Genomic DNA, 19,095 nt, shown 5'->3' with positions numbered 1-19,095 from the left:
ATCATGAAACATGACTCCAAAGTGTCATCCTCTCATGGGGAACTGCTTTCATCAGGCTTTTTGATTTTGGCTACTTATTCAGAGTAACACATCCTAAATTTTGAACAGATGAATATAACCACATCATATGTACGGCCTTCCAATTGAATATGTGCGCTTTCATTTATTTGGATTACTTTCGGAAAAGTTCAATGATTCGGGTAAACCAAGGTCTGTCTGGAATTCACAAAAATTGTGATTTTCTAATGTGAATCAGTGATTGGAAAAAGTTGTTTAAAATCATATAGTAACAACTTGAGAATGTATACAAAGAGCACTCAGTCTAGTCTGTGTCAAATACCAAACACTTTATTTTATAACTGATATATATTCAGGTCTTTACAATATATACATATTGCACATGTTAGCTGGAATGTTTATAAATCTTAATGTACAGTGACTAATGACATTATCTTGTATGTTTCTGTATAAATGACACTCCACTGTGTTAAGAGAAAAGATAATTGCTCACAAACTTCTTTTTTCAGCTCAGAGAATGTAAACATAACCAACAACGTACTAACCTAACAGTGTAGTTTTAAAATATTAAATTTTGTAAAGACAAAGGCAGAAAAATGTCATGCAAACCATAACTTATCCTTTGGAGTAGAGGGCAACCCCAAGCATTCTATTATATCAATATTTTGCTGTGTTATGACACAGCAAATAGTTTTAAACTGCATAAGCATTACATATGACAAGTAAAGATAACCAGCACTCTGAAGCATGAAAAAAATCCTACAGTAAATTTAGGATACATTAGCCTTGTCTTGAACAGTATCTGAGTGTCTCAATACTTAATACAAAAGAATGCTCCAAACATCAGTTGTTAAACAAGAAAGCATTTGTGTAATTTTTGGCAGCATTACACAGAAAACAGTGAAGTGTTATTATTTTCTTAAATGTTCAGCCTTTGTAACATTGGCAATTATTTATATGAATGTACAGAATTACAGAAATAATGTTGACAACATACAAAATGCACATTAAGGAGTTTATGGAGGTAATCCATCAGTTTGCAAAAATAAATCTTTGTTCACAATGGAATATGTTATAAAGATATTGAGATCAATGTGTTTCCCTGTTGTTTTCCAAGGCACTTTTCTTGGTTCTGGGGATATCTTAATGTTGTCACCTGTGAAAACAAGATTGTTGCATTTTGTACTTTTCAGGGATTCTGTTTTTTTTTTAAAGTAGTATGAGTTATTGTTACGTTGTGCAAAACTGTCACCTGTTTATCTATGGAACCTGATCTGGTCCATTTTCCAGGTTAGTTCATGAGTAAACGGTAAAGTCGCCAGATGACCATAGGTTGCTTTCTCTTAAAGGGGAGAGCTGACCTGGTGGTGATTTAATTTGAGGATCACCGCACCTCAGGCAAAGGCAAAGGTTGAGAAGGCAGGCCTTCATGAATAACCTCAGCTGGTATGGGAATTCAACCCACACTGTTGGCATTGGGTATCACTAACCAGCAGTCTACCCAACTGAGCTAAACTCACTCTGAATGAGTTTGCTTGTTTTTCAGTGCTATTTATGTTGTGAAAATGATGGCAAATTCTGGTACCATATGAAGTTGTGCACATACCATGCGTAATTGATTTTGTTTCTTGTTAATGTCCAGTGGCAGCGCTCATTTCCATAGAATAGAGTGCACCTTTAAATTGTCCAATCACGTAGTCAGACTTCTGCTGCTCCTACCCTCCTTACACCTCAAATTGCTATGGTGCCTGAGTGGATTGCAAGTTTTCCCATGTATCATAAATGAAGCAGCCACTGTTTAGTGCTTTACACGAACAGTTCCATTACATAAAGTACCAGAAGTATGGTAATATTGTTCTAACCCATTCATGTAGCTATTTAATGGCAGAACTGGTTAAATATTGTACTCACACGTAAGATGTCAACTTGAGTTCCTAGTCTGTTGGCACCTCAACTAGCTTGGGTGGTTGAGTTTTACTAGCTGCACAGCTACATGGTGGTGAGGCATGACAGCTTTAGGAAAAGCATTCCTATCTGTTACAGTGGGAATCATCCTTCTTTCAGATTAACGGTCATATAATTCTTGCAACTAAAATTCATGATCAACCCATTCCACCCATTTGGCGGAAGAATGGTTAAGGGGGACTGTTGTCCAGACAAACTTAATGTGTTAAAAAAATCAAAACAGGAGATGTCCTGTGTATAAATATTGATTAGTTGGTGGAACTCGCCAAGGTTAGTTACAACCCATTCTTGTATGACAGCCGAAAAAAAATATTCCTACTCTGTTGCAAAGCTCAGTGAATGAAGAGAATGATTAATCAATGGTGAAAGGAACTTATTGTTTTCTCACTGAATTATGCACCACCTCGAACAGTATGACCATCTGTATTTCTGCATGTTCCTCAGTGCCACCTCCTATTTATCCTGTGAATCTGCAGGGTGCTTGCAGGATCCTGAAGATGCCCGAATGGAAATAAGTCATGCACATAATGCCTGTTACTTTGTTCCAATGTGAATCGTGGTGACTGCCTGTTTCCTCCTGGGATACATGTTCTTTGGGTGTTTTAGGTATCTTATTGCTAACCCATGCATTCGAGCACCCAGTGACATCCTGTATGCGGCCCATGAGTAGGACGTGCAAGTTCAGTATTCAGTCGACCGCATATTAATTACTCACTGCCTCTTCCACTTTCAAGCTGCGTGGGCCGCCCTATTGATCATGAAGTTCTTTAAAATGATGTGTAAGCCGATGGCTGCCATCTCTATTCATCATCAATTAAGTGGTAGCCATGGCAATTAGCGTTGCCGCGTATAGCACAGTGAACCAGGAAGATGGCAAAAAAAAACATTGCCAAGCGACTTTTAATACTATCGCGATTTGTATTATGAGTATTAATCTAATGTAAATTTCGATTCAGTTGCAAGTGGAAGAGAGCAAAACTAGGCTTTTTTTCCTAACCTAGGCACTGGTTTGTGTGAGCACTCACACCGTTAGAACATCCAGCAAATAGCAAATATTAGCAGTGTAATTAAAAAACTCACATTACGCCCTCAAAAGATGTTTGAAGTACTTCACAGCTGAACATTTTGTGGACCTTTCTAAACTAAGTAACTTACAGGGTGAGGGGGTCGGAAAGTACAGCAAGGGCGGGTTTTACTGGTAAAGACGTGAGAGCTCTCAGGAATGGATGAGAATTAAAGTGCTGCATTTAGCAACTAATCGATTTTTGGCTGGATGACAGAGCTTCTCTTGAAATGCATGTTCTACACGTAGTGGCCGCTTAAAATGTAAGAAAATGCGTTTAGTAATAGTTCCCTCTAAAGCCGCCTTCTCCAGGCTGCCACGACTCAGCACCTACCCACCCCCTCCAAAGAAATGTCAGAACAAGAAACTTTCAGATGGTCGCCTCTCACGGTCAAGCTTTCCTTTTCAATATCACAGGACGTCAATAAGTTATTAACACTTACCAGTAATCAAATTTAGCCTTTCACACACATCGGACTGACTGCCAATCTTGTGAGGAGTCTGGCACACCGTCTGTAATCTACGAGAAGAGAATGTGGTCACACCAGAGCAAACATCCAACATAAACACATGATCCGAATTGCACTCGCTCCCTTTCACGCGCGGATTATACCTCCTTTGTCAGAGTGTCTCCTTTGGAAACAGTATGGTTAGGGACTTTCAGAGGACTAGCTTTCCCCGCGACCTCTTGATAAATGGCTGAATTCTGCGAGCATGTGTATTTCATACCCATAAAACATGCGGAAATTGACTACACCGTGAACCACACTCTTTCCACAGGAAACCATTTAAGGAATTATTAAGGATTCGCGTGAACCCAGAGGGGTGGAGGTATACAGAAAGCTCAATTCCATTTTTACAACCTAGTCCTGTAACGTGCCTGCATGTTCTTTCACATTTGGCATTCCACAAAAAGGTGAACACTTCCTCAAATAGTAAAACATGCCAAACCGGTTGTGGTGTGATTTTCATGCTTTTCATTTTTAAGCTATTAGCTAAAAAAATCAACTTTGGAGTGATTGAAATCCCCACTTTCCGAATGTTGTTTCGTGGAATAAAAACTGAGCCGAGTCGGATGGTAGGGATCTCACTGCAAGTGTTGGATTTTGGCGTGCTTAACCCGGCCCTAGCCCTCAACTTGATCCAATCACACACACTGCTGCTCTTTTTTTTTGAAGGATATAACAGTGAGGAAGGATGCTTGAGCGATGTTTGCATTGAGCCCATTGCAACAAGTCGCCACTGGTCCTATCAATGCAGTCTGGACTGTGTTCCCCGTTACCTGCATCCGTGTGGTAAAGGATACCCCCCCCCCCCCCCAGAAAGAACACACACTAAAGTTTAAGACATGGAAACTGGAATTCGCCTCTTAACACCAGACTGCCACCCCTTCGGAGCCTTTGAGTTTGGCTTCTCTTGGAGCTGTGCTGACTTCAGTTGTCATGTCCCTCAGACGCTGCAGATTCATGTCAACTTGACACTGCAACATTTTGATAAGAATGGAGTGCCTGCCCCCACGGGAGTGTCAATACCGTCAAACAGCTATTTGTTTATTGGATGAGTGAGACTCGGGCTGAGCAGCAAACACAGTCATGCCATTCTGTGACATCTCCACCTAAATCGTCCCCCCCCCCCCCAACCACACACACACACACACGCACGCAAACCTATTCATGCAGCTTCCATATAACTGCAACTCAAAGGGGAAGCTACTAAACCTGGATCCCATAACCCCAGTAATGAGTAACTAAGTAATCCTGATGAAAGGCCATCCAGCAGAAGGGTTAATTCTCTCCACACAGACTGCTGAGTTTCCAGCAGTTTCTGCTTTTAATTGCGGATATCCATCCAGCACAGTGATATTTTCCGCTGTTTGCATTTTTAAAAAAATCACTTTAGGAAAGCGCTAAACGCAAATGGTTAAAACAAAAAAAAGTGAAAATCCCTTTGGCTGTGAAATGTAGCCCGGCCGCTCTCACCGAGACACACTTACATTTTGGTATGGTGCAATCCCTGGTGTTGTGGTACAGCCGGTGGAAGTGTTTGCTGCATTTGGGACTGAAGTAAAGAGGACCTGGAAAGAAAGCCAGGAAAGCTGTTAAAATCGCCCGGTACACATCAAGCACCACGACCCACACAGCGGAAAAGAAAGAAGAGCCCCTTTTACCTGTCAAGTGTTTCAAAACCTTGTCTTTCATCTTCCTCAGATCTCTGGGGACTATCTCTGTTGGAAAATAGAAATGAATTAATGGCATTGTTGCGAACACTTGGCCATTTTGCTAACTTGGGAAGAGGTGACTTTAACGATGTTTACACCGGGTCTTTTGAGATGTGCGTGGGAAGGACGGTCTCGGATGTGTTCTTGTCACATGCAACTTCAATAAATTATTGACCTTCACTATTGCCCCCGCCAAGTATGTGGCGGAGAAGGAAGTGTGCAGGTTACAGGAACACTAAAGGGCGAGACGGCAGCGCTGCGCTTTAGTCCCGGTGTTAGGAGAATTCTGTTTTTGGAAATTCGGAGGAATGGCTCCAGGGCAGGAATGGCAGGACTCGGTGTAGCTTCCAATCTTGTCCTGGCTGACTGTGTGTGTGTGTGTGTGTGTGTGTTTTAATAGCTCCATTATATTTTGGAGGAATCGCCCGCTCTGTTTATGTAACCATCTCTGTCTGTCCGTGGCAAATTTAACAATGGTGAAATTATTAGAGGCAAACAATTAGTCCGAATTGTGGTTTGATCAACGTAAGGCGTTCCCTCGCCATGTCCCAGCCTGGAAAGACAGCGGAGGAGAGTTGGTAGCGCTGCCCTGGTTAGAAAACACAATGGCACACACACACTCATCCACTGAAAACCAGACGGTCAATGTCCTCAAGTCACCCATCCGTATCCATTCATAAAATGTGCCGAGCCGAATGTGTAATGAACTGCCTGTTTGTTAGGTCTCCTGCCCTCCCTGAATGCCGCTTGGTATGCCATCCCGTGTCCCAGCGCCCTCCTTACCCCCTCCCCAATACCTCCACTTCAAACCAGCCCGCATGGAGAAAAGCGAGATAACTCCCTGACCATTCACGGTCCCGGGGGCACTGGGGCATCAATCGGTTATGTTAACCCGTGCCCAGATCCCAATAACCCGGGGATCCGGGAATTCAACATTCTTTTTGTTCCCGGTTCGATTCGGTACAGGATATGTGAATTACCATCCATCATCTTAGCTCAGTAACATGGGGAAAATAAAACACCTACTGGCAGATTGGAAACAATATGAAGCAATGGACCAAAGGTACTTACCAACCCTCTCCTCTTTGTGGTAGACCTCATTGTCAGGCAATTCCTGAGAGTCAAAAGTATAGTCGACACCCTGTGGGAAATAGTTCACCTCGTTGGTTTCCTCCCCGTGCTGTTTTTGTAGCTGGTTGATGATTTCCAATATTAAGTTAAAGAGGGTTTTGTTCTCCCCTAACTCCGTGAGATCTGTCCTCTCTTTGCAAAATCCAGTTGTGATCACGAGAAGTACAAGTCCAAAGAGTAAGAGCGACCTCAGTCCGTGCATTGCTGTTGAAATCAGATTAGAGCCTCCCCAGGCGCGAGTGGCAGCACTAAAAGAGGAAAGACAGCGGCATGATGATCTTTAAACAGCTTTAGTTGGATCAGCGCTCTGCTTTGCCAAGCCATTCACAAGTGCGCTCTTCACTCCCATCTGCACTTATCACTTTCACAGGACTGGAGAGCAAACTCTCCGGTGGTTTAAACGCCGGCAGCACCGGGTCGCAGCTTGTTAGAATGGCCATTAAATGGACATAGCAACACCTCCCCCACCCCCCCATCCACAGCGCCCCCTCCCCCGCCCAAACTTTTCAAATAGATGCACATGAGGCAAAAGTCGCAAAAGTGAGCATAATTCTGCTACTTTTCGGGGGGGGGGGGGTGAGATTAAGAAATCCAAAGAAAAATAGCAGCCAGCATTCCCTGCTTTGCTGAGCTGTAGCAACACATTTTCAAAGCAGCATCTTTCTCTGAAACCCGCACACCAATCTTAAAATAAAAATAATAATTCCATACATTTACCTTTAAACCGGCCTTCGGCAAAGTGTAACTCCTGTTCTTTCTATTCCCCCCGCTGTCACCGTTCAGAAAAGGTAGAAACTTGCTCCCAGAATAAATAATTTCTGCCGGTGTGTACTTTATTCCATAAACTGCACCATTTCAGCCGTGCCTCCAAGCGCAGGGCCTTATATAGTATATGATGCATGTGGTAGTTCAATATGATATTATCGACTTGAGGTGGGTGGTAAACAATAAAAGTCCACTTGGCAACCTTTTGTTCGGTAACTTTCGTTAGATCCTTCCCAGCCTTTTACTGACTATTTGCAGACGTAATCGGTCCCACCGGATCACCCTGGCGTTTCTCTAATTGGAAACGTGTTAACGCTATTGGAAAAAAATCATCCTTCCCGATCAAGCACTCCTTGAATTGCATTATGTTCATCAGCCCGGATGATGATGAGACTGTCTCTCTGACTGACAAAGCTGCGTGGATACCAGGAACTTTTTTAAACCTCCCCCCCTTCATTGCCCTTTTCCCTTTCTTAAGTCGGAAGACCGGTAACTGACATTAGATTCCTGTCGCTTTGCACTTTATTTATACGTCTCAGGATATGATTTCAGATAAACATGTTTATTTCTCCAGGTCTAATTTCCGATGTGACACATGATTGGAAACGCTAGGATAAGTTAAAGTCGGCGGGAAGTGTGTGTGTATAAAACGAGGTAGTTACTCAGCCTTAAATATCCAACTAAAAGAGGAATGGCATTGATTCCACCCCCCACCCCCGCCGCCGAGACCCCGACCTCTTGAGGGGTTAGTGCTCTCGGGTAGCTGGTATAATCCTTCTCATTTACTCAAAGTGTATCTTCCAACAAATACTTTCAAGTGCATCAGCTGTTGCTGAACTCTATGCGAAATAGTGATTTTAATGATTTAAAATAGCTTCCTGTTTACTCCAACCTCATAATGAAGGATTCATTTCCCCCCTTAATGCTTGATATGTATCGAATTGGAGAGGATGCACAAACGGCAACAGCATGTAGGCTACGGAGGAGAACGCTGACTACAGCGCCATTCAGCGCCCGGGTGAGAGTCATTCAGTTGACTTTTACTAACGTTATACAAACCATGGGGTTTGATTCACTGTGGGGGTTCTGTTCCGCACAACCCTTTCATACCAACTTCCGCCGATAAGTGATCAACTATGTTCCGGTTTAAACAACCGTTGCAGAATATATAGAATTAATTGCCATCGAAAATCACTTGAGAGGGAATATTTGTGTTAAATGATCCTCAGTACTAACCCTACCACCACCCCCGGCCCAAATACATTGATTACCAAAGATAGACATTGTTCTTAAATTAGTTTGAAGGTAACGGATCTCTGACCTTCTGCTAAGTAAAAATGTTGGTGACTAGCCTATACCTCCCCCCACTAGATGCCACTCGTTCGCTTGGTATATACCACACTGAGTCACAAAGCAGTTTTGCCATTTGGTTTTGCAGCAACCTCCTCAACAAATCATGATATGATTCAATTTTCCGTTCATTAACTTTGATGTAAAATTTCAATAACAACAACAGCTTTTAAAATACAAATAGCACCTTTAAACCTAATGAAACACTGCTAGCGGACTCAAGAACAGCTTCTTCCCTGCTGCTATTAGACTTTTGAATGGACCTACCTTATACAAAGCTGATCTTTCTCTATGCCCTAGCTATGATTAACTATAACACTATATTCTGCACCCACTCCTTTCCTTTTCTCTATGTACTCTATGAATAGTATGTTTTGTATAGCGCGCAAGGAACAATACTTTTCACTGTATCCCAATACATGTGACAATAATAGATCAAATCAAATGAGGCTTCACAGACACATTAAAAAACGAAGTATGGCACCAAGCCAGAGAAAGATATATTAGGACAGATAACCAAAAGGTTGGTCAAAGAGGTAGGTTTTACAGACTGTCTTAAAGGAGGAGAGTGAAGTAGAGAGACACAGAGGTGTAGATAGAGAATTCCAGAACATGGGCCTAGGCATTCGAAGGCACGGCCACCAATGGTTGAGCAATTATAACTGGGAATGTATCAGTGTCCTGAATTAGAGGAGCACAGATATCTCAGAGAGTTTTGGGAGGGAGGAAATTACAGAATAAAAATAGGAATGAGATTTTTAAAGTCAAGACACCTCGTCGCTGAATGGCACTGTTGTCAACTTTCTCCTCGGTAGTCTGAATGCTGATACCGTTTGTGAATTCTCTCCATTTGATACATACCAAACATTAAGGGGGAAAGAACCCTTCACTATCAGGTTGGAATAAATAAGGAGCTATTTTAAATAATTAAAATCACTATTTTGCATAGTGTTGGGCAATAACTGATCACACTGTTTTTGCACTTAAAAGTATTTGGTGGAAGACACCCTTTGACCAGGAGCCAATGAAAGTTTGTGAGCACAATGACGAAAGGGGAATGGGATTCACTGCAAGTTAAGGGATGGGCAGCTAAGCTTTGGACAACCTCAAGTTTACAGAGGGTAGAATGTGGGACTCCAGCCGGGAATGCATCAAATCTGACAGAATAAAAGGGATGTAAAAGGAACGTCCGTTGAAAGTAATGAAGGATTTGCCTTTAACCTTGACCTCAGTGTTTTCTACTTGCCCAAAATGAGGATTATAAGTATCACAAATGTTTTTATGGCTTAAGGCTTTTGGGGCATCTCCTCTGAAATTCAGTGTCAAAGTGAAAGTTGACAATTTTATTCTAGGCCAGACCTGGCGGTCATGAAAACAAGGACAAAAAATGTCGAAATGTTTCTGCATTAGTGACTAAAGTTTACTATGATGCTTCCTCCAATTAACTGCTGAGGTTGTGACAATCTTTAAACATTTAATATATATGAGCATTCATTGTAATCCCTAACCAAGGCCTTATGAGAATTCTGTTTTCATGGGGCTTTTACACTTTTCCTATACTATATTCTTTTCATCGAATAATATACACTCACAATGATCAACTGAATTGTAGAGACATTAGTCTGTTTATTCCTTGTTTAGCCCTATTACCCTGCGGGTGTTATATCTCCTGTCACGTTCCCATATCATAAGGGGATAACATAAAATATATAGTTGATGGATCAAACAATGTACATTTATTTAAGAACATTGTGATATATCTTGTTTTATAAGTTGTGGTATAAATATAGAAAGTTACACTTTTACTGTGGAGAATAGAAGATCACAATTTAAAAAAACACTGGAAATATGCAGCAAATTTGTGAGCATTGGAAAACAGAAAATCTAAATCCTAAAAGCAATAGCAACATTTATTTATACAGCACCTTTAACATAGAATAAGATCCCAAAGCCAATGCTTCATAGAAGCCTAACAAGACAAAAATGAATGCTGAGCCAAGGAAACTGTGGACAGAGCAAGAACAGCTACAACAATAATTTAACAACAATAATGGCAATAGTAGCTTTAACTTTAAAATGGTTTTTCTGGCTGAACGTTAAACATGCTGGGATTTTTGGTCAACTTATAATTAAAACCAGATGCCGGTTGTAAAGTTGCTCTGGGTAAGGCTCTGGTCTGGGAGCTGTGATCTGAAACTTCCAGTGTTGGTCAAATTAGGGAAGTTGTTTACATTTGACCCAGAAATTGTGGCTTCAATTTATTACCATTATGTGTGGAGCATGTCGTTTGAACTAAGTGTAATGGCATTCAAAAGTAATTGATGTTAAGTTAAAGTTAATATGCCATTTAAATTCAGTCAAGTGTTAATGAGTTGCAACTGTTTATTTTTGAGTTGGTACCAGAAGTATTAAATAAAGAAATAGTTGAATTACTGGCCTTGTTTGTCTCATTAAACTGGAATGCTTGGAAGGTGTTTAAATTAAAAGTTGGGCAACAAAGCAGATATTAAAAGGGATGGCCATAAGTTTTGTTTAAAGAGATAATTTTTAAGTGGAGACATTTAGCAAGGACATTCCAGAGGCTGGAGCATAGTGGAAAGCACAGCCACGAATGGCAGGTTGCAGATATTAGAGGTTGGTGGAAACACAAGTGGCAGAATCAGGAACACAGAAATTCTCAGAGGCTTTGGCGGGTTAACATTTTGAGTGGACACACTTTACCAGCAGCTTAATGTACTGAAGATGCAGAGGGTAAGATCTCCTCTATCAGAGAGTCTCACATCTCTTGAGCTTTTCATTGGACAGAGTATAATTCACATTGTGAATTTTATTAGTAGAGAAGAGAAGCAGCACTTCTGCCATCTCTCTCGCAACATGAGAATTGAGCCAACTGGGATGGAAGTTCGGTGCTGTACCATGGTACTTGTGCATTGCAGAGTAGGTTCTACAGTGCAACTTTGGATTGCCTGCTGTATGTAATCACAGTACACATATATCAATTTTTACATCAGTTTCATTTGTAAAATAGTTACTTTAGAGACAAGGGGAGGTAATCGTGTACTGCTGTTGTAATAGTATAGTAATCCAGAAACCCAAGGCAATGCTCTGGCGCCTGGTCTTAGTCCTGGCCACACAGCAGTGACATTTGAATTCCATAAAAACCTGGAATTAAAAATATAATGATGCTTATGAAAGCATTGTCGATTGTTATAAAAACCCACCTGGTTCACTAATGTCCTTATTTAGTCTGGCCCACAGGTGACTCCAGATTCACAGAAATGTGAATCTGGAGTGAAATGGCTGAGCAAGCCAACAGTTCAAGGGCAACAAGGGAAGGGCAATGAATGCTGGTCCAGCCAGTGATGCCCACATCCCATGAATTAAAAAAAAACTATCTTGTAAATAGTCCGGAAAGGCATATTACAATGTCCAAATGGAAGATGGCAAAGTGACAGGAGCAGCAATGCAATGAAATTATCACAACCTTATTCGTTTTAATTTATAACATCGTGAGATTTTGAGATGGTCACTTGATAATCCATTGAAAACAGCTATGCAAATATTTTCTACAGAAATTTAAATCAGTTAATGTTGACATATGCTCTAGGAACATAGGAACAGGTATAGGCCATTCAGCCCTTTGAACCAGTTCTGTTATTCAATATGATCATGGCTGATCAGTCACTTCAATGCCTTTCACACCTATTATCCCCATAACTCTTTACATTATAGTTAATCAGAAATCTATCAATCTCCACCTCAATGACCAAGCTTCCACAGTCCTCTGGGGTACAGAATTCCAAAAATTCACAACACTCTGTGTAAAGAAATTTCTCCTCATCTTAGTCCAATGTCACTTCCCTTTTATTTTGAAATTGTGTCCCGGGTTCTAGACTCCCCAGTGAAGGGAAACTTTATATCTGCATCTATCCCATCTATTCCTTTAAGTACTTTATAGGTTTCAATGAGATCACCTCTCATTCTTCGAAACTCTAGAGAATACAGACCCAGTTTGCCCAATCTCTCTTCATAAGACAATCCTGACATCCCTGGAACAAGTCCGGTAAATCTCTGTTGCATTCCCTTTATGGCAATAATACCCTTTCTGAGATAAGGGAACCAAAATTGCACAGAGTATTCTGGGTGCAGTCTAACCAAACTTCTATACAATTGAAACAAGACCTCACTATTCCTGTACTCAAATCCTCTTGTGTTAAAAGCTCACACTCCATTAGCTTTTCTAATAACTTGCTGCACCTGCATGCTAGCCTTAAGTAACTTAATGAACAAGAACTCCGAGGTCTCTTTGTACATCTACACTTTCTAATTTCTCACCACTTAAGAAATATTCTGCACATCTGTTCCTTTTACCAAAATATATTATCTCACATTTTCCACATTATATTCCATCTGCTATGTTCTTGCCCACTCACTAAGTCTGTCCAAATTCTCCTTTAGTCGCTCTTCATTTTCCACACAACACACATTCTCACTTAGCTATATTACATTTGGTTCCCATATCCAAATCATTAATATATATTGTGACTATCTGGGGCTCAAGTACTGATCTTTGCGGTACCCCACCAGCCACAGCCTGCCAATGCGAGCATGACCTGTTCATTCCTACTCTCATTCTGCCTGTTAGCCAATCCCCAATCCATGTCAGTATGCCCCTTATCCCCTGTGCTTCTATTTTGCTAATCAACCTCCTGTGGGGGACTTTATCAAAAGCCTTCTGAAACTCCAAATATGCTACACCCATCAACTCTCATTTATCAATTTTGTTAGTTACATCCTCAAACTATTGCGAAAAGTTCATTAAACATGATTTCTCATTCATAAATCCACGCTGACAGTCCAGTCTGATTATGATTGTCTAAGTGTCCATTTATCACATCCTCTACAACAGATTCTAACATTTTACCTACCACAGATGTAAGGCTAAAAGGTCTATCATTCCCTGTTTTCTCCCTCCCGCCCTTCTTAAACACTGGGGTGACATTTACTACCTTCCAATCTTCAGGGACCATTCCAGAATCTGTAGAATTTGGGAAGATGATCACCAATTCACTATCTCTATAGCAATCTCTTTCAAATTCTGGGATTCATATTATTAGGTCACAGGGACTTATCAACTTACATTCCCATTAATTTATCCAACACAACCTTCTTACTTATACTAATTTCCTTCAACTCTGCATTTTTCTTAGTCCCTACATTTCCTTGTGAATTCTGCAGGTGCTTTCGTGGCATTTTCTCTGTTAATCTAAACATTGATCTTTAAAGGTTCTCCATCACGCCATGACATCATGCTATACGATTCTAAAAAAAATACTCAAACTCCTTTAAAAATACTCAAACTGGTCACATAGTGAATGCATCAGGACTAAAAGTAGATCCACTGAAGACCAGAGTCATAAAAGAATTTCCATCTCCAAGGAACATCATAGAGTTACAAAGGTTCATGAGAATGGTGAATCAAGCAGGAAAATTTCTAGAAATTAAACAGAGCTCATTGAGTCACTGAGTGGGATTTTCCAGCCACGCTTGCCCCAAGCTCGGAAAATCTCGCCTGAAGTCAACGGACTTTTGTATGGTCTGCCCCAGGCCCGCTACAATTCCCAGGACGGGTGGGACGGGAAAATTCTGTCCAGTACTGTGTCAATTGTTACAAAACAATGAATGGAACTGGGAAGAAGCACATCAGAAATAGTTTGCTAAATCAAAGAGAGGTTGATATCGTCAGAGATATTAGCAATTACGGTCCACAGGTAGTTAGCTACAATAATAGCAGGGCATGCATTCTCCACAGGATTGTGTTCAGTACTTCATCAGGTACAAAGGGATAGAAAATATAGACCAGAGTATAACACATTGTGGTCATGAACAAATACAGAGAAGAGATATGCGGAATCAAAAAGGCAGCATTAACAGCCAGGTGTATGTGCGAGTAATGTGTTTCCACGTTACGATGGAAACAGATCATAAACCTTTAGTCACACTAATGAATTTGAAAGAGCTTGTAGCGATGCATCAAGAGTTCAAAGTTTAAATTAAGATTGATGAGGTTTGATGCTCATTCGGTATATGTTCAAGGGAAACAACAGGGCACAGCAGGTGCATCATCATGCATGGAAACAGAGAATTCAGAAAAATTATACTGGATTTGTGGAAGAGGTCAAGGACTTTGCTGTAATGATAGTCTAGACATAACCGGTAGCTACACAAAAGTTGAGTGAAATCAGAGAAGCTCAGAAGTCAAATGCAGAATGTAAGCAGATCAGAGAATTTTGTATTGGAGGATGGCAAACAGAGATACCTATAATACTATCCTGAGACAGTATTTCAAGCAGCGAATACATCTGACGGTGATCAATGGCTTATTGTTAAACGATGATAGAAAATAATCCCAAGAGAACTGGCAATTAAGAAACACAGAAACATAGCGAGAAAATAGAAGCGGGGGAGGCCATTCAGCCCTTCGAGCCTGCTCTTCCATTCATTATGATCATGGCTGATCATCAAATTCAATACCATGATCCTGCCTTCCCCCCCATATCCCCTTGATCATTTTAGTCCCAAGAGCTATATTTAATTCCTTCTTGAAATCACACAATGTTTTGGCCTCAGCTACTTTCTGTGGTAGTGAGTTCCACAGACTGATCACTCTCTGAGTGAAGACATTTCTCCAGGGACCCAGGTTCAATTCCTGGCTTGGGTCACTGTCTGTGTGGAGCCTGCACATTCCCCTCGTGCCTGTGCGGGTTTCCTCCGGGTGCTCTGGTTTCCTCCGGGTGCTCTGGTTTCCTCCCACAGTCTGAAAGACGTGCTGGTTAGGTACATTGTCCATGATAAATTCTCCCTCAGTGTACCCGAACAGGTGCCAGAGTGTGACAACTAGGGCATTTTCACAGTAACTACATTGCAGTGTTAATGTAAGCCTATATGTGACTAATAAATAAACTTAAAAGTCTCCTTTTTCTGGTTCATTTTAATTTGAATTTCTTTAGTTATCCAGGGAACTTGAACTTTGGATGCCCTTCCTTCTACACCTCAGAGGAATGCGTCTAGAATGTATTAGAACTTTTTCCTTTTTGAAGGCCTCCCATTGTTGATTTATTCTTTTACTTGCCAAATTTTGATTCCAATCCACCTGGGCCAGATAACCTTTTCAGATCACTGAAATTAGCTCTAAATGAGCATCTTCATTTATTTTTCCCAATCATTTTCCACAGATGTGAGGTGAGAGTGACTATTCTTATCAAGGCAGCATTTGACCAAGTATAGCATTACAGAATCCATCAAAACTGGAATCAATGGGATTCAGTGAGAAAACTCTTCTCTGATTGGAATCACACCTAGCACGAAGGCAGATGGATATGGTAATTGGAGGTCAATCATCTCAGTCCCAGGTTATCACTGCAGGAATTCCTCAGGGCAGTGTCCTAGGCTCAAACGTCTTTAACTGCTGTATCAATGACCTACTCTCCATCCTCCTCTGACCTGTTGTTGTGTACATACTGTATGTACGTATGTATTTGGTTTGTCCACATACAAACATACATACATACGAACTAGGGTCAGGAATAGGTTTGAAATTTCATTGATCTGTAAAAATTTCTAACATGTTTAGCATATAAAGTAATATGATACATAAATTAATTTCAAATGTCCTCTTCATGTTTTGACTCTTTACATGTGCAAGTATCTTCATTTCTTTCCGATAACCTTTTCCTCATTTATGATCCTGACCGGATGCTGCTTCAGCTGAGAGAAAGTTTACATGGATTTTCTAAAAAGCATTTGACAAAGTATCACATAAGAGAAGATAGTAGAAATAAGGACACGTGAACCAGATCCATAGAAGTCTGAAGACAATAGACATGATGACAAGCATTTCTCAGATTGGAAAGATATGTTGAATGGTATTTAACAAAGATCAGTGCAGGAGCTAATCTTAGATCATTATAAACACCTCTGACGCACTTAGGGAATAATGTATTTATCAAAATTTATTGGTGACCTCACATTGTGGTGAGAGTTGTGAAAGACTGCAAGTGAACATACCTGACTAGCAGAACAGCCAAATACGCAGATGTAGAAAAAGAAAACATTTTGAAAGTAAGCACAGGAAAAGGCCTTAAATAATAAAATTCCCAATAGTTGGAGGAACAGAAGGACTTTGGTGTATGATACATGAGTTATTAAGAATGGAGTGTCAGTAGATAAAAGAAGCCTGCATTTATGTAGCTCCTTTCGCAATCTCATATTCAAGAAGATTACAGCTAATAAAGTACTTTTGAAATTTGTCACTATAGTACTGCAACTAATTTCTTCACAGCAATGAGATAATAACTATATAATCTGCTTGAACAATATTGGTTGGTAGATAAATATTGGCTAAGATATCAGGGAAAACTCCCTTGCTCTTTACCCAGTAGTGCCATAGGATCTTTTATATCCACCTGAAAGAACAGACAGAGTCTAACTTTAATGTCCCATCTGAAAGACCTCCATCACTTTGCACTACCTCAGTTATGCACTGAAGTATCAGCCTATATTTATACTCTCAAGGCTTTTGAATGGACCACAATGCTTTGATTCAGAGACCAGAGTGTCACCAGTTGAACCAAGGCTAGTGAAGCCGGAAAGGAGGCAAATTGAATCCTTGTTTTTGTATTTAGAGACATTAAGTACAAAAACAAATCAGTTATGTTGAATTTCACTCCTTAGCTCAGTTGCTTTTGGCACATTAAGTATTGCTTAGGCCACATCACAATGGGAAGGATTAAAAAAACAATAGAAAAGGTGTAGGTTGTCCTCCAGGTTGTTGCGAAGAAGGAAGTTGGAGTTGAGACTGAAGAAGTTAGAGATATTTTCAAGAGTGCTAGGAAGAGTAAGGGTCAGATGACAGGTATATTTGGGATTATGAAAGGTTATACAGTCTCTTGCTTATGGTGGCTGCATTCATGGCATTTGCCTGTCATTAGAAATGGACAGCAAAACTATTATGCAATTTGGGCAAGAAGCAAGATCAGGGATTCTGAAAGGGTCCCTATCTCTAGATCATTGTGGTTCTTTTTATTGCAGTCCTCTGCGAAATCTAATTGTTGCACAGCAGATCAGAAACATTCAATGAACGTTGCATATCTCCTTTATCGAGTTAATTTATTCAAAACATTAAGAAGGGATGGTAGCAGCTTGTGAACCTTAATTTGATAAAGTTTCCACCTCCCATTTGTCTATTGTGTCATGTTTTATACATTGAATCGTCTACATAAATAGTTTGTAATAGTACAATGATAATCAAGGAGACAAGTAGTCTTATTGTTTAATTTTTATGTTTTAAACTATATCCTATAAATCAATTTGTAATAGACATCCCTGGCTAGTCCCTCATTTTTCCATCTGTAAACCTGAGATCAGCCAAAACTCTGCTGCTCATATGTCAACTCACACCAAGTTGTGGTCATCTATAACCCCTTTACTCACTAACGTACATCGGCTCCAGTAAAGCAATACCTTGAACTTAAAATTCTCCCCCTTGTTTCCAAATCCCTTCATGGCCTTGCCCCTCCCTCTCTCTGTAATCTCCTCCAGCCCCATAACTCTCCAAAATGTCTGCACTCATCTAATTCTGGCTTCTTGGGCATTCCGATTATAATTGCTCCACCAAATCTTTGGTTTTCCAATCTCATATCCCCTTATAAGGGGCTAGTTAGCACAGTTGGCTAGATGGTTGTAGAGTAAAGGGTTAACATCACCTGATGTAACTATTGATGTGACTATGATGCAATGTCAAATGATTAAGAGACTGAGGTGTGGTGGGAAGCAGAAGTATAACCTTGCGTAGAGTAATTATATACACGTCCAGAAGTGTAAATAAATAAGAATGGTTTTGAATAACAGTCTATGGTAGCATTCTTACGGCAATGTGCAAACCCTAAAGAAACCCCATCTAGATCCTGAACTTAAGACACAATGGTTATTATGCAGTTCAGAATAACACCAACATTCTGGGTTTGATTCCCATTCTGGCTGAAGTAGACCTTGAGAACTGCCTCCTCACTCTAGAATGCAATGGCAAGAACCCAAGAACACAGTGAAACTTCAGCAGACAATGAGCTCCCTTTGGGCAGAGTGCCTGTGACATGACATCTCCTTAGGTTGCTCATATTTTGTTTCACATTGCTCCTTCGAAGTGCCTTGGGGCATTTTATTACATTAAATGTGATGTTTAAATATAAACTGTTATTATTGTTGAATAAAGGAGAGAACAAAAATGCAATCATCTTTCGTTTGTTAAATGCTCGACTTCTTTCAAGCTGAACTATAAAAGTGCAATGCCTGCTCTTTAGCAAACAGTGCATTTGGACTGCAAATAGTCCCTAATTGGTACCTTTAATGTTAAACTAACTTCTTACCACAATTAAGTAAACTGATTAGTGTCAGTGCATTAGGAGCCTGCTAAAAATAGCACTACATCTTTTACTGCAGTTGCATCTTTTGATATTTCACTGTTGTAGTTATATTGATCCAAAAATGTTTCACAAGCTTAATTTATACTTTGTATTTACAGCTACAG

The 19,095-nt window shown here is 40.3% G+C and overlaps 1 protein-coding gene across 1 annotated transcript; it reads right to left on the bottom strand.

The window, feature by feature from the left end:
- Window positions 1-327: 327 nt before the first annotated feature.
- Window positions 328-7,522, bottom strand: LOC144494158 (ALK and LTK ligand 2-like). Its single transcript, XM_078213756.1, has 6 exons — window positions 7,113-7,522; window positions 6,336-6,643; window positions 5,214-5,270; window positions 5,040-5,120; window positions 3,490-3,566; window positions 328-1,174 (listed from the first exon to the last, which is right to left on the bottom strand). The coding sequence occupies exons 2-5, from the start codon at window positions 6,595-6,597 to the stop codon at window positions 3,502-3,504; spliced, it is 465 nt and encodes a 154-aa protein (XP_078069882.1). The 5' UTR covers window positions 6,598-6,643; window positions 7,113-7,522; the 3' UTR covers window positions 328-1,174; window positions 3,490-3,501.
- Window positions 7,523-19,095: the final 11,573 nt, after the last annotated feature.

This window comes from Mustelus asterias, chromosome 5 (assembly GCF_964213995.1).
Source record: "Mustelus asterias chromosome 5, sMusAst1.hap1.1, whole genome shotgun sequence".
Taxonomy (NCBI): Eukaryota; Metazoa; Chordata; class Chondrichthyes; order Carcharhiniformes; family Triakidae; genus Mustelus; species Mustelus asterias.
Note: the sequence above shows the minus strand (reverse complement) of the source record. Positions and strands in the feature narration are given on the sequence as shown.